Genomic DNA, 15,261 nt, shown 5'->3' on the forward strand with positions numbered 1-15,261 from the left:
TCAGTGTGTGTGTGTGTGTGTGTGTGTGTGTGTGTGTGTGTGTGTATGTGTGTGTGTGTCGGAGGGTTTCACTTGCACTGTCAAAATATCAATTTGGTCAGTGGTCTACTGGTTTTAATTTTTGCGTCTCTTGGCGCACAAAGGGTGACAGAAAATGTAAAAAATATATATACATATACGTGTAAGCTTAAGTAGGCTTAGTTCGTGAATTGATACGTTAAACTTAATTAAATCAAACAAAAGTCGAACAAAGATATCCTAAAAATTAAGGAATATTCTCCATTTATTTCACAACATGGTTCAGCAATACAATATCAAAACTTTTTTTTTTCTATACAAAGGAGAACCCGGAAGTGGCAGCCCCACATGTCTCATTAAATATATACATTTACATATTTGTACACCAGTGTTTAGTCAATATTTTTGCCTGTTCAAAAACACAAAGGTTAGGACACGTTTGAACTAACACTTGTGCTTGAAAGACGTGTCCATGTGGAGGGAACCAGAGTGACAATTACTAAAACTAAACATGAAGCTACATGATTATTTTACAGTCCAGAGTGTCTTGATTGTCCCTCGTCACGCGCTTTGAAAAGCAAGAAAATTACAACGAATCAAAAAATATTCCTCCATGAGTAGATAAAAAAAAATAAAAGACTGCTTAGGCTTAGTGGATTCATTCATTCACAGCTCACCGTCAGTGTATTGCACATTATCGTTCTAGAAATAAATCAAATTATCATCCTATTAAGAGCAGGCACGCGCGTTTGGGCCGAACTTTCTTTTAAACAATCGTTTCTTTTTTTGTTTGTCCGCAGCCTTGAAACAGTCATGGTGTGAAAACAAGGAGGGAAACATAAAAAAAAAAACATTTATCGGGCAGTGGTAAGCAAGAGTGGACTCCTGAGGTGATGATAACATTTTATAATAATAATAATGATAATAATAATAATAATAATGATAATAATAATGAACGTGGGATCTGAGTTGTCAATCACTTGTAAACGGAACCTTTACGGAAAATGACACATTATTTGTCCCAAAATAGGTCCATGTAGGCCTTACATCATCTCACTTTTTTTCTTCATTCACTCAGTTGTAGAAAAATATTCAGTCTTTTTTTTTTCTTCTTTTTTTTTTTTTTTTTTACTTTCAGATGAGTTTATTTTGACTTGGCTTTTTTTCAAACGGGTCTGAGCATCGGCACAGATGTGACGATGGGATGGGAGTAATAGACGCCCGGGTGCGGGAAGGTGAGCAGCGGCTGGCTCGCTGGCACGTTGGCGGAGCCTCCGCTCTCCGAAACCGAGTTCTCATGGTAGAGGATGGGCACCCGGACTATCCTCTGCGCGGCGGCGTGGCTCAGATTAGCGGCCTCAAGTTCCGCGGCAAGTTGTCGTTTCCACTTGTTCCTCCTGTTCTGGAACCAGATCTTCACCTGAGTCTCCGTCAGGTGCAAGGATGCAGCCAGACCGGCCCGCTCCGAGCTGCTCAGGTATCGCTTCATGTCAAAGGTGGACTCCAGCTGGAACACCTGGCTCCGTGAGAAAACCGTGCGCGTCTTCTTCTTGCGGCACGGCTTCTTGTCGTCGTCCCTCTTCTTCCATTCCCCCAGTTCGTCTTTTTTGGCTTCTTCCGTGTCGCTCTCCTCCAGGATGATCTCGTCACCGCTTTTGTTGTTGTTGTGATCATCGTCCTCGTCGTCGTCTTTGACGTCTGGCTCAGACTTGAGAACCAGCTCCGGCGAGTCTCTGTCTGTGCCCGAGGTAGGAGAGGAGTCTCTTGCTCCTGGTTTCTCGGTAACTGGCAGAGGGAGAGAGGAAGGTTTGTCATAAATACAGGGGCCTGTTTTATTACAGCCCACGACTGTGGGGTCCGATAGATTCAGCCTACATTTTTAAAGAATAAAAGAGTGCCTGAAAAATGTCTCTTGTGACATAAACATTTTCACATTTTAAAAAGTTAGACATGACTGACAAAACCGTGTTCAAATAAGCCTTATTTTAAACATTGTTTTTATTTTTAAGCCTAAAAACGCCTTTAAAAGACTTTAAAATAAAATAGTCAAAGTTATATAGGCCTATGTGTTAAATCAGGGATGTACATCAATCTCATAATAGAAAAAAAAGTGACGAAAATATTTTTTTTGTCTTTCTATAAGCGTGTGATACTGACATTCACAATTTTGTGTTTTAAATCCCTCGTGAATAAATCACAGAAACAGGCAGGTAAAGACGCTGTCAGTGACCGAGCCTCTGGGGTAACACGTTCACACTGAGCGCCAAAAGACAAATCAAAGCATGCTGCGCATCGTCAACCTCATCCTATGATTTGATGATGTCTACTTCATTTTATGCTCAGTGTGTCACTTTATTGATCTATTATCCCGCGTCGTGGCATAACAAAATAGGCTAAGGACAAGGCTTGAAATCCCTGTGCGGCATGTGATCTCCTACCAACAAACCGCACAGAAATCCACTTTGGCAGTGTAAATGTCTGATGAGGAAGTGCAATGACTAGAAAAGTATCACAACACGTTTAGGGAACATGGTGATGAAACATGAAAGATGATGATTTAGAAAAATAAAGATCACCCTCTATTTTAATGATTGAAGAGATACACGCAAACTACAAAACCTAATGTACAACAGTTTGCTAAAGTCAGACTAAATGCCAATCCAGAATAAATAGAAATGATTTCTGTATGTGCGAGGCTTACCTTCGGTTCTGTGCAGGTGGGCGGATGTTCCGAGGGTGTAGGGGTACCACCACGCCGAGGTGCGCTCCAAGTAGTGAGCCGGTAGAGTGAACCTCTGTGCGGACAGGTCGAAGCGTGGAAAGTTGAAGTCCGCGACCTGGGAAAGAGAAAATCCTCCCTCCAAGGCCGCCTTGGTGGCAGTAAACATGGGTTTGGGTTTGGACGGTTTGCTGTCACAGTTCAGCAGGTTCTTTATGAAGAAAGGAGAGTCCTTGGCCGGAGCGCACGTCTCTTGCGTTGTCTCTGGCATCGCTGTGGCTGTGGTCTGTACGTGGAGGACCACGGGAGCAGGAGTTAAAAGAGGTGAAGAAACACGGCTGACTTACGGACAGAGGATGTCCTGGCGGTGAAAAGTCCCTCTTTTATTCTTATCGGTTATTTTTGCTCGACTTCACACCGGGAGAGCGCGTAAAACCACAAGTCCGTTTTAGGCTAGAAAAATTATAAAATGAAACGTTTGTGCGGCGAAAAGATGCGTAAAGTCACAGAGATGTGTCATTCCGGGGCTCTTTCGTAAAAATCGCAAACTGTGTCCACGGTGTCAGTCAGTCTCGCGTCTGATGCTAATGATGAAATAAAAATGTCATCCAAGTTAAATGCGGAAAGTATAGGCGATTGGGCATGTACAATGGCAAATGGGATTAAGGGAGAGACGGTGAGGAGAGAGAGAGAGAGAGAGAGAGAGAAAGAGAGAGAGCATCCTCCCCCCCTCTGTGCGCTCATGGCTGCAGGCTGTGTGTGCTCGCCTGTTATTGGTCTCATACAGTCCAATTAGGCTGCAAATGAACACAGCGCCAAACAAGAAGCTGTGGGATGAACACCCTTAAAACAGAATTTATATCTCAGAATCATACTGAGTTTAAGACTTGACCCATAATCCAGATTTTAGTAATTATTCACATGTGGTGATACAATGTAACTACTTTTACTAGCTATTAAAAAACGGTTGCTATAAATAGACTTTATTATGTATCCCTTGTCTTTGGTATGTGGGCCTGTACTCAAGGCTTTCATTGTTTAAAGATGGCATTCATTTTGTCATTTTTTTTTATTGGGTCCATTCAAACAGACATCATTGAATAAAATAAAATAATATGTGGAACAAAAAAAAAAAACTGCTTTATGCGTGAGAGACGAACAAGCAAGCCACATAACAACTATGAAACAGACATGTTACAATCCTACTGACAGGCCAACTCGTGAAATAATACAATGGCTTTAAAAGTGAAAAGGGCTTGGAATCGTGTGATGTTATTGAGGCTTTTCATTTTGTATTTACTTTTACTCATTAAAACACCTCATCATCTGTTCAGAAATGTAAAGCACTCAGGTAGTCGAAACGTCCTAAATGTTTGCTTCTCAGCCTCGCAGATATAATATATGAAACAGGCCTGAGATCACTGCTGCAGCTCGATGTGTGTCACCAAAGGCCGATTAGATTCATATTTCTAATTCATTGATTTCCAGCGAGGGGCCACTTCCAGCATGTCTGTGGGTCGCATACTCATTTATTCCTCCCTAATCGATTTGGTTAATTCATCCCTCAGATTGCACTCTTTGTAAATGTGCTATGTATATTCACTCATTGATATTAATTGACTTGTTAAAAAGCAGTCCATTGGTGGAGGCTGCATAGTGTCGAAGAAAAAGAGGAAGAACGGGGAGGCAGCGCCCTCTATGGGCAATGAGGAGGAAATGCACGTTTGAAGAGTGAGTGTGTGTGTGTGTGTGTGTGTGTGTGTGTGTGTGTGTGTGTGTGTGTGTGTGTGTGTGTGTGTGTGTGTGTGTGTGTGTGTGTGTGTGTGTGTGTGTGTGTGTGTGTGTGTGCTTGTATTGATTACGTTGTGGGGACACGCCTATGGGGCAAAGCAGGTCTCACCTTTCCAGGTAATCAATGCAAATCATAGGTTGAACTTAAAATGGACAATAAACAAGTTACCACATTATGTGTAGAGTTCTTCCAGCAACACCACGTCTGTGTAATTTACATGTGGTGTTCATTAAGCGAGCAGCTCATGAGTTACAGTTAGACCCAATGGGCTTTGTCAGATGATAGTGAAAACTTATTGAACTTGTACTTATTTAAAACTATTACACTTGTTACGTAAGTGTGCACACCTTTCTTCTTGGACTTATTATGACCCCAACATTTTTGTGGACTTTAAGATTAGATGTAATTTGTATTTAACATAACAGCTGACATGCAAAACCAGAAATGATTGTACAAAATCATAAACTGAAATGCCGCAATTAAAGTGGCATTGGTAAAATCTCTTGATTTTTTTGAGTATTTATTGAAGAGTAAATCACTTTTAAATAATCCAGGTCATAATTCATGGACAGAGCTGTTAAGTTCATTAAGTAGCACCAAGCCACGCTATGCACCGACATCACATCTTTTGTTTTGTGCGGGACGAAATATGTTTTAACCATTTGTTCTACATCTTAGTCAGAGTATTTCAAATGAATAGAAGGGGGAGGATGTGGGAAATAAAACAGAGACATTGATGCCTGACGATGGACGATGTGACCCAAATGGTCGGTAGGATGTAGAAGTTTAACTTCTGGGAGCTGTTGAGTGTAAAAATATTATCACTCTTATCTCTGAATCATTATTTGAACTCTTGGATTAAAGTATTGTAGGGATGTATATTGTACGGGCTAGATTAGTGCATTTTGTTTTGAAATTGTAAAATAGATAATGGGCCAGTACTGTTTAATAAGCCATAGATAATGCTTTTTTACAATCCATTACTGCTATTAGGTAGTTCATCATGCTTAACTGATGATAAAAGGAGCACAAGAGATGCTAACCCTGAAAACAAACAGTCCAAACTAAGATCCTGTGTTCTGTGTTTTTAAAGAATACTGTTCATATTATGCATCGATTAGAAACATACAGTACACACTGCCCACAGGCCATATAGGCCTTCTGAATGCTCCATAAGTCTATTTTTGTTGCTCCGCGGGTAGGTTACTATGACTTTTATATTATTTATTTCAAAGCGCCCTGATATTGATTATTTCACAAGGAAAAATGACAAATGGCAGGAGGGAATGACACGGTCAGCAGGTTCTATTAGAGAAATGATAGTGTTGCTCGTGGTTTGTTAAAAGGTCCAGTTTAGATACTTTATAGGTTTACATCCATCATCATCTAATGACCTATTTGATGAAAAACACGCGCTCGGGTGACAACGGCCCTGTGCAGCCAACTTCGCTTTGTAATTGCTCCCATATTAAATATAGATTTTTGTTTTGATATCTTGTGAGAATTCCTTTCTGTGGGTCAAGATTGTGATAAAAGACATGGATGCAACGGCAAAGGCACAGAGGGAGAAAACTGCAGGGGAAATGGGGGGAAAATAGGTGAGTATGTGAGATGTTGATGGTGAGTTTGTGGTTGTGAGTGTTGAGCAGTGGTGGAGGAAGTATTCAGATCATTGTGTAGAGAAAAAGAAGCAGTACTGCAAAATGAAAGTTCCACATTTGATGTAAGCAAGTGTAATTGGCAATGTGCTCTTAAAGTATACAAAATAAAAGTATTTTTTGAGTAAAGAATGGTGCCTGTATAATTTATTAATTCAGAGAATAAAGACTCTTATTGATGTAGTACATGTAGGAGCATTAAAGCTTTTAGCTTTCAAACAAAAACGATCGATAGTGAAAGAAGAGTTCTGATCTTTAACAATGCTGTACTGCAAAAAGTCAAAGTTTCTGCATTTACTATAATATTACATTTCAAACTATGTTGCTATCATAAGAAACATGCACTTAAAAGTCAAACAACTATATGGATACAAATGGCCCATTTGAGAGTTATGATATCATTCATAGATTTTTATTAATAAATAAAATACTTTTCTAGCTGGTTAAAGTGACTTTTAACTGTGATTTGTTTTATTGTTTGTAATAGTTTAAACCATAACCTTGTATCAGATAGTGTAATTCAGATGTCTTATATAGCAAATCTTTATTAGTAATAAATAAATAGTGGCTAAAGCTGTCGAATAATAATAAGAAATTAAGATACAATATTTCCTCTTAAATTATGGTTAAGTAATTTGGCATAAGAGAAATATTCTAATCTGATCATACAAGCATTGAGTCACTTGACGACACTGTTTCTGAGGTTAGGAACACATTTGAGCCTATCGGAGGAATAACAATAGTCAGATTTACCTGAAATACCAACCTGTCAGAGTAAACACAATGTTCTAGTACAAAATGACTCAGACCAAGGTAAACGTAGCTGTCAGCTGATGGAACACTATCCATGCATGAAACCCTTTCAGAACAGATTGTTTTTATCTGGTATGAGGAATTGAAGCAGAGAGTTTTCACAGAATCCTGTTCAACCACATCTTGGCGTCAGACTGCATCCACACAAACAGCAGCATTTAATCACTTCAACCCCTCTGCTCTGTGTCCTTCTTGCACTTTAACTGGACACTACTGTTGAGCCATTAAAAGCAAGCGAAGGCCACACTGAGATTGCTTGGATTTAAGTATTGCTTTTAACTTGTGAGGGAATTGGTGGCCCTCCACTGACCCGGCAAGCTTTAATTGGGATTGTGCAGGTATTGATCTTAAGTGGCCGGGCGAATCTTGAATTACAACCTGATTAGCTTTTACTCGGCCTCTCGCACCAGCCAGTCGAAGGAGCTCAATGTCATCCAGGTTGGAACACTTCAGCGGCCACTTGACTAGAGGGAATCTTGTTACTTCCTGTGTAAACAGGAAACATGTATTTAGAGAAGAGAGTGACCATTTTTCAGTGGTAAATGAACTCTTGCCGATAATAATCCCTTAGTGCATGATTACTTCACTTTAGAAATAATCTGAAAAATTGCTATTTAACATGTACTGCATGAACATAGAAGTGGTATTTCACTCTTGAGTTCTCCTGCTTTCATTGTATCACTTCTTCCTTCCCTTCTTTATTGTTTCTCAGCAGAGATGATGACTTCTATAAGGTTTGGATGGAAACAGTCATAGAAGCAATGTAACCCTTTATCTCTATTATGGGCAGCTTCATCTCTGCCCTGCAGGCACCCAGCCTCAATATCCACCCTCTGTACCTCTAAAAACTCTGCCCTGGATCGTCAGCTTTTACCCAGCCTGTCTCTGCCCGTATGTGTCATTACAACTCGGTAATCTGGAGAGGGCACCAGAAAAGTTCTCATCAGTGTCAGCCTGAGATATAGATATGGGCCGGGTAACAAATGGCCAAATGCACAGGCAGCAGAGCAGCCCATCAATAAAGCAATTTCTTGTGTCATAACAGCCGCGCTTTTCCTAAAGCCAACCTTTCAAAACTTTTCCCTCTGCAAATCGCTGCAGCCCCACCATTAGAGTCCTGCCTTGTGAATTTAATGGATTCCGTACAAACAATATTCCGCCATAATGGAAAAGGTTGAAGTCACTGAAGACAGATGAAGTCATAAACACGTATAATTGAGAATCAAAGACCGATAAATTTTAAACTGCTATCCATTTTCTCCTTTTAGATGATGATCTATGTCAGCACGGCTGCAGGAAAATGGAAGAGATTATGGGGGAAAATTATAACAATAAATTTTCTAAACATACACCTTGATTATGCTTCGATTTTTTGGAGGGGTGGAGGGTGAGGGGAGGGGGTCAGAAAGAAGGCTGGGATCGCTGAAAGCTTGCTGGCTAAATGGCACCATAAAATAGGTTCCCTGCTCTTTTGCCTGCAGAGCGTAGGCATGCCTGGAGGTGTGATTTCCCCCCCCCCCCCCCCCCCCCCCCCTTCTAAATGGGGGAAATGAATTGTGTAATTTATTGCAAACGTGCACACAGTGAGATTAGATCAGCATATCCCATCAAAGGAACAACAATCAATCAGCCTCTAGTTAACAGCTTGAAACACATAAACCAGGGCACCTAATGGCTTTCCAATTTAACAGATTGATAGACTTATCCGGTCCTAAGGGATGAATTAAGAAAACCGGGTACTTTCACACAGGCACTGGCACTTTTGACAGGACCTTTTCCCCCCTCAAGCTTACTTACCATCTTTATTCCAGAATACAGAGAGATAAGGTTAACCTGAAAATAAAGAGAAAGTCTGGTTTCCCTCTTTCCTTCTTTCTGTTTGAGAAAGCACTCCAGAACTGATTTGTTATTCAGATGAGGCAGGAGTGGAAGTGTGTCAGATGTGGAGAATAGGCTCATTTTAATGACCTGATTATCGCGGGTCATTTGGAACTGTGAAATCAAGGCAGCTATTCAAAGCCACTTAACAATATCTAAATGTGACCCAGGCGACCCATTTAACCAAGACTGTAGTTTAAAAAAAGGAACTTGTTTATTTTTAATCTTATTACTCACTTCATTGATTCTATAAACTCATCAGCAAAAATAAATAAAGGAGTAGATGGACGTATTCTTAAATACACTTATTAGAAGACTTGAATAATACTGCTGCTAGCTACACCTACATACAGTATCCGTACAGAAATAAGGTTTTAATATATTTTCTGTAAAATTACGAGAAAGGACACAAACAAACATATTTTCACAGGTTATACTTTTCTACTAAATAAAAATCTATTTAAGGTTTCGACACCCCTGTCATCATTGACCTAACGATAGCAAAGTCTTTTCTAAACTGCACTCAAAACATGGATTGGGATTGTAGAGATTCAAGGTAAAGGTTGACAAGTTGGGGGCACTAATGCACCAGAAGTTAAAGAAGGTGAAAACAATGATTTCTGCTATTTGTGTAGTTCGTTAGTCTCTCTAGTCTCACTTTTTTGTTTTGTTCTTTATGTGCCCAACTCATTTCTACGCCCCATTTCAATATGCAGTATTAAATGTATTTTTTTTCCCTGTCAGCAATATACATTGCCCACATTTGTGTCGCCTTTTAATTTTATCTCAAGGTATCATTACATCCCTAAAAGCCAACACTGAGTTATCATGAAGACCCAACCCTAATCTTTGCCATGTCGTTTTTGCCTCAACGTAACCAAACAGACTTTTTCATGGTATCAATATGTTAGAAGCAAGAAAACAGACTTACAAGTGCCTCTGTATGAAACGCAACAGACTCTGCCTTGTGCATTTAATTGAGATTCCAGAGTTGTGTGATAAAGTGTGTGTATTTTATGACCTAGCATGACAATGCAAGGAGTTGCTTAACTTGGGAAATAAGTGTTAGAACATAATCTGTGAATTTGAATCAATCTTAATCAGCGAATGGATTTGGAATATCTATGTCTACATTTGGCGCCCAATTCCACCATCAAGGAAACAAATTCAAGTAAGGTTAACTGACTCTACTGTCTTTTAAAGAGCTTGGCTACAAACCCAGAGCCCTGAACCAGAGAACTAGCGTAATGCACACTCTGTGTCACCGCATTATCTTGTCCACATCCACAGAGACAGCTGATCTCTCTGTGTCACTACATTATTGAGGAGTTGTTGGTATCAAGGATGTGGCCTTGAGAGGAATGAGAAAGTGTTACCCTAGACCCCAGAAGCAGACCAGAGGAACAGACTCAGGAGAGACAGGAACCACAGACAGGGTGCAAGCACAGGCCACGGAGATCAGACAACCTTCCTTTGGCTTCAATCTCTCAGGCAGCCTCTGAAGCCTGCAGCCCATAACGTACACATGTGACTGATGTGTGCGCTCCACTGTAATGTGACAGAACTCCACATTAAAGGGGAACCAGATCTTCTCTTCAGGATCAAGCACGTGAAGGGCAGGGGTCAATTTGTCTTGTCTCAGAAATGGATTGAGTTTCAGCTCATGGGTTGGGAGCGAGCTAATATTGATTACAGATGGATCAATGGATTGGCTAATGAATAAAAGCCCATTACCAACCAATCAAAACTAATAGCACTTTTATCTGCCTCTTTGTTTCTGCTTTTCCATCAACCTGCCACAGTCTGACACAGATGAATCATGAGTATTGGATACTTCAAAACTGAAGAGGACAACACAGGAAATAGCAAAACACAAAGCTGGAACTTTCCGATTAAACTCAACAAGTCTTAATCTCCAGGTCAGAGACCAGAAAAAGTGTTTTCCTACTCAACACTAATACTTGTACCCTCCCCGTGGACACTCCGTCGACCCTCTTATTTAGTCTGTGAGTGTAGCAAGGAGCACATGATCACAAAGAGTGCCCAAACATGATTGCCCCCCCCTTACCCCCACCTCCTCGTGACGGACAGTAATTGGTGTTTGTTTGCTCTCCTTTCTCCCTCTCTTGTGTCGTGGGCTGGTAAAGAGTGCTATTACTGTCAGCTGATTAGTATGGCTCCTCTGTCTCTCCTCGCAGCTGTCAAGACAGGCTAATGAGAGGAAATTTGAGCGGAGACATGAGTGGCTTGCTCACACTCACACACACACACACACACACACACACACACACAGACACCTGACAATTTAAGCTGCATGTGTGAATGCTGACAGCCAAATTTTCACTCTGACTTGATCAAGACTTTCTCCTGCCAGCCCCCTCGTCAATTTTCTGCGTGGCGTTAGGGTGAGCTCATGTGAGAACGGAGCAGGTAATATTCAGGAGAATTCACTGCAAGCAAGCAAGCGGGACGGGATGGTGTCGTTTACATCCAGATTCCAGCCATAGACTGCATTCCCACGATATCGGTCCATCTCTATGCACGAAATGAAATTGCTAACCCGTCCAACAGGAATAGCCTCCTGCTGTGATGTGCATGTGTAAACAACCAACTCAGGACAATTGTCAAGGGCAGTAACCCTGAAAATGTCAGGAGTGCACGTGTGAAAACAGCTAGAGTAAGGGTGAGATTGAGAGAGCTTTGACAGGCTTTTATTGTTTTCAGTCAGCAGTATGTATTTAATACATATCTAAATGTGTTGTATTAGTTTGGGGAAAACATAGGGTCCATGGCAAAATGTTTTTTTTAGGGTTTGGGTGGAATAACTTGCACTGATCTCTTTCCTCATCCACATTGAACACATTTGGAATGAATTGGACATACTTCTACAATAGAGTCTGTTTTGTACTCAAAAGGTTGAGTCTGATCTTTTAAAATGTATTATTTCAACCGTAAGCAAGGCTCCAACCTAAAAACCATTCATGAATGTATTCAACAAAAAAGATGTAATTTGTTTTTTCATTTGTGTGAAATTTTCAAAAAAACTAATAACTTGTGTTTGTGTATAGATATAAAATAAAGGAACAAACAAACCCAACCTGACACAAGCAGGAAAGAGATTCTGCTTCCAGTAGATGACCTTCATCAGAAAACTTAAAATATGACATAAAAGTAAAACTAACACATTACAGAACTTTAAAATGAACCATAACTGTAATCGTTGGTAAATTCAGTCCAGAAAATGTTTCTGAAGGTGTGTGCTTTCCTTTGTTTCTAAACTACATCCATGTAGGAGCATACATACTTGTGTCTGCAAACGAGTTGAAGGATTTTTAATTTTACTTTGCACTTTAGTCCAAAACTTTGACTTTCAAGTAGATAAGTACAAATAAGTGTTTACACAGTTTGGGGCAGATAATACAAAGAACAGATATGATTATGGAAATGGATTTGTCATATGTCATATGTACACTTAAGGTAATAAATAATACACATCACAACACAATGTTCTCTCTGTTTAGGTTCAAATGGGATACATACAACATTCCTAATGGATCAAGCTGCTCTCCAAATGTGTCACGCATTCACACCAATCCTTGACTACTCTATCTCCCTCACGTCTTATCAACCCCAAAGTCCTGAGGGCACGCAGGAAAATTAACCATTTAAATAGCAATAAATAACAGATTCTGACTCAAGGGGACTTCAAATCAGCCTCTTTCTCTACACACACACACACACAAATGCACTCACACAGACACACACTATGTAGCCTCAAGTCGATGCATTTATACCAAGGAGGCCAATCAAATGTTTTATGACCGAGACAGCACAGCATAAGAAACACCCAAACACTTAGGCACGGTTGTTTTTGAGGGCATAATCAGCATTTAAAACAAACAAATGGATAACAAGACAAAAAAGAAAGTAGACACTATGATGTGGGTTGCCCTCAGTGACTGATCTATCTAAATGTATTTATTTGATTTACTATGCATTCATCTTCTCCACTACATATCAGGATACTCAAAATAATATCAATGAGCCATGGACTAAACAACATAAAAGGTAAGCTCAAATGAGCTCCATCAGCTCTAACTAGAATAGTAAAATGAAAATTAACTATTAATACATATAATCAGATTATATTCTACATAGGTGTAACAGTGGGGCTTCTCCTAAGAAATGTAATGTTCCTATTTGTGCATTTTCTGCAGGGTATGAATTGGAACATGTCTTTATCATTTGCAAAATAAAATAAATAAATTCTAGTCCAGTTAACCACGCAAATAAAATGGAAAATGAACAGTTTGAGTGTAAGAAAGGCAATGCACGTTACAAAAAAAACACATCAGCTGCCTTCACAATTTACTGGGCTTAGGGATTTCTTTAGAAAAAAAAAATAGTGCGCTATCTAATTATTAGAGACAGCCTGCATACACCCTGAATTATTCGTGTTCATTTTATATTGCAGTTTCTGATTTTGGCTACAGGATAATTTTATATACCGCCACTTAGAGTAATCTGATTTGTGTATTCTTTGTAAAACCAAGCAGCACCCTTAAAAACCTCCTGGATTTATTTTCTATTCTGTCAATGGTGTTGTATTTACTTTTAAAGGCCCTTGTATTATTTAAAATGGAGTATTGATTATTTGTAAAAACATGAGTGCAAATCAAATCAACATTGCACAGGGACAGATGGGAGCTGCCTACCTGTGCACATGCAGGAGAAGGGGGAAGATATTGAACGACTGATTGGAAGTGAAGAAGGAAAGACCTTGACTGTAAGGCTAGCAATCACTTCACCACCTTTCCTCCGACTACAACTACCTCTGACACCCAACTGTGTCCTCAATCTCCACTCCAACGGGCCTGGGTATGCAACTTTTCCGCCAGCACCGTTGTGTATTTGGCTTTCTATTTCCCTTTAATAGTGCAGAAATTGGCAACATATTCTTTTACAGCCCCATGGCACCATTAGAAAGCCTGCTGTCATTTGGATTATTTATGAAAAACTATTTCATGCTTACTTACATTTGCTGCTTATTTTCCCCCAGTGTGACCTGCAGCAGATTTAGTTCCATTTGGAAAGCCTTAAAGCCAATTCTTTATGTCTGCAGGTCAGGCTTCTCGATTGAGTCGAAATTGAAATACCTGTGTGTAGTGGGAAAGGTATGGCAAGAGGAAACCAATGATCTTTTATTGTGTTGAGGGATACAGTAAAGAGAAAAAGAAGGGGGATGCTGAAAGAGGAAAAAAAACGATACAGGGGCAGACGGCAGGGGAAAGGGGCTGAATTTTGAGTTTGATGTTTTGGAGAACCTGGCAGAAATAACAGGCAATGCAAAGGAAACTACAAAAGAAATGGGCCACAAACAACCAGCTGGTTGTGAGCAGAAAAGACAACAAAGAGCAGCCAAAAACTGAGTCAGCAAATTGGCATAAGAAGTGAAAACAGAAAACACATAAAAAGAAAGTGGTCTTAAATCTGCAAGATTTTATATTCCATCCAGAAACATGTCAAATAGCATTGCCTGTGAGGTGTTTTACAAGGACTACAATGATAAACTCTGCAGCTGGTTTTGTTTGTGATTCCCCCCCCCATCGTGTTTCTAGAATCCATACTCATATTCTTTTCTGTACGGGAAAATTGGCAATCTTTGTCTTTCAACATATCAAATAAATCAAAATAAACTTCCCCACTAAGGAGCTCGACAGGCTGGGACAAAGCAGTCACACACCCCTTCTGAGCATGCATCTATACTCATAATCCCATACTGTATGAGATGGGGTCTTTCACTCCCCATTGCACATGCATGCACACACACACACACACACACACACGCTTTTGATCCGGGTTTGGCCTGGGCTTTATACAGTGACCCTAATAAACTGCGGCGTGGCCGGGCATGTTTGTCACTGTCACAGGTAAATGATGTAATTAATGACTGTGTAGCAGAGTGGATGGGAGCTGGGGTGTTAGCTTTTAAACACCTCTCCAGCTGACTGGGTTTGGGGAGGCCCAGCTGGACACAGCCAGCGGATCGATACGGGGCCAGAGGTCAGTCAACCCTCCCATTATGGCCTAGGTGGCTCCCATCATTGTCTGGCTAACGATGCCTGCAGGAGGGACAATGCACATAGGGGAAGCAGCTACTGGAGCATCAGACTCAGGGGTGGTTTCTTCTATCTATAATGTTTTTTAAAAAAAAATACTAATGGGCAAATCAGTTTGGTTCTGGCAGTGTAGTCAGGATGGAGACATTTTTTCATGTGTCAGAAATGTGTCAAGTCAAACTAAAACAGTACAGGACAGATTTAGCTCAGTCGGGAAATCAAGTGGCCCATGTCTAGCGACTGGTTGCTGGTTCAACTCCCACC

At 40.3% G+C, this 15,261-nt stretch overlaps 1 protein-coding gene across 1 annotated transcript; it reads right to left on the reverse strand.

Moving 5' to 3' along the window:
* Positions 1 to 265: 265 nt before the first annotated feature.
* On the reverse strand, positions 266 to 3,431 carry hmx3a (H6 family homeobox 3a). Its single transcript, XM_061039971.1, has 2 exons — positions 2,720 to 3,431; positions 266 to 1,803 (listed from the first exon to the last, which is right to left on the reverse strand). Exons 1-2 carry the CDS (start codon positions 3,006 to 3,008, stop codon positions 1,184 to 1,186), a joined length of 909 nt encoding a protein of 302 aa, XP_060895954.1. The 5' UTR covers positions 3,009 to 3,431; the 3' UTR covers positions 266 to 1,183.
* Between the last annotated feature and the right edge of the window lie 11,830 nt (positions 3,432 to 15,261).

The sequence above is a fragment of the Labrus mixtus genome, chromosome 6, assembly GCF_963584025.1.
Source record: "Labrus mixtus chromosome 6, fLabMix1.1, whole genome shotgun sequence".
Taxonomy (NCBI): domain Eukaryota; kingdom Metazoa; phylum Chordata; class Actinopteri; order Labriformes; family Labridae; genus Labrus; species Labrus mixtus.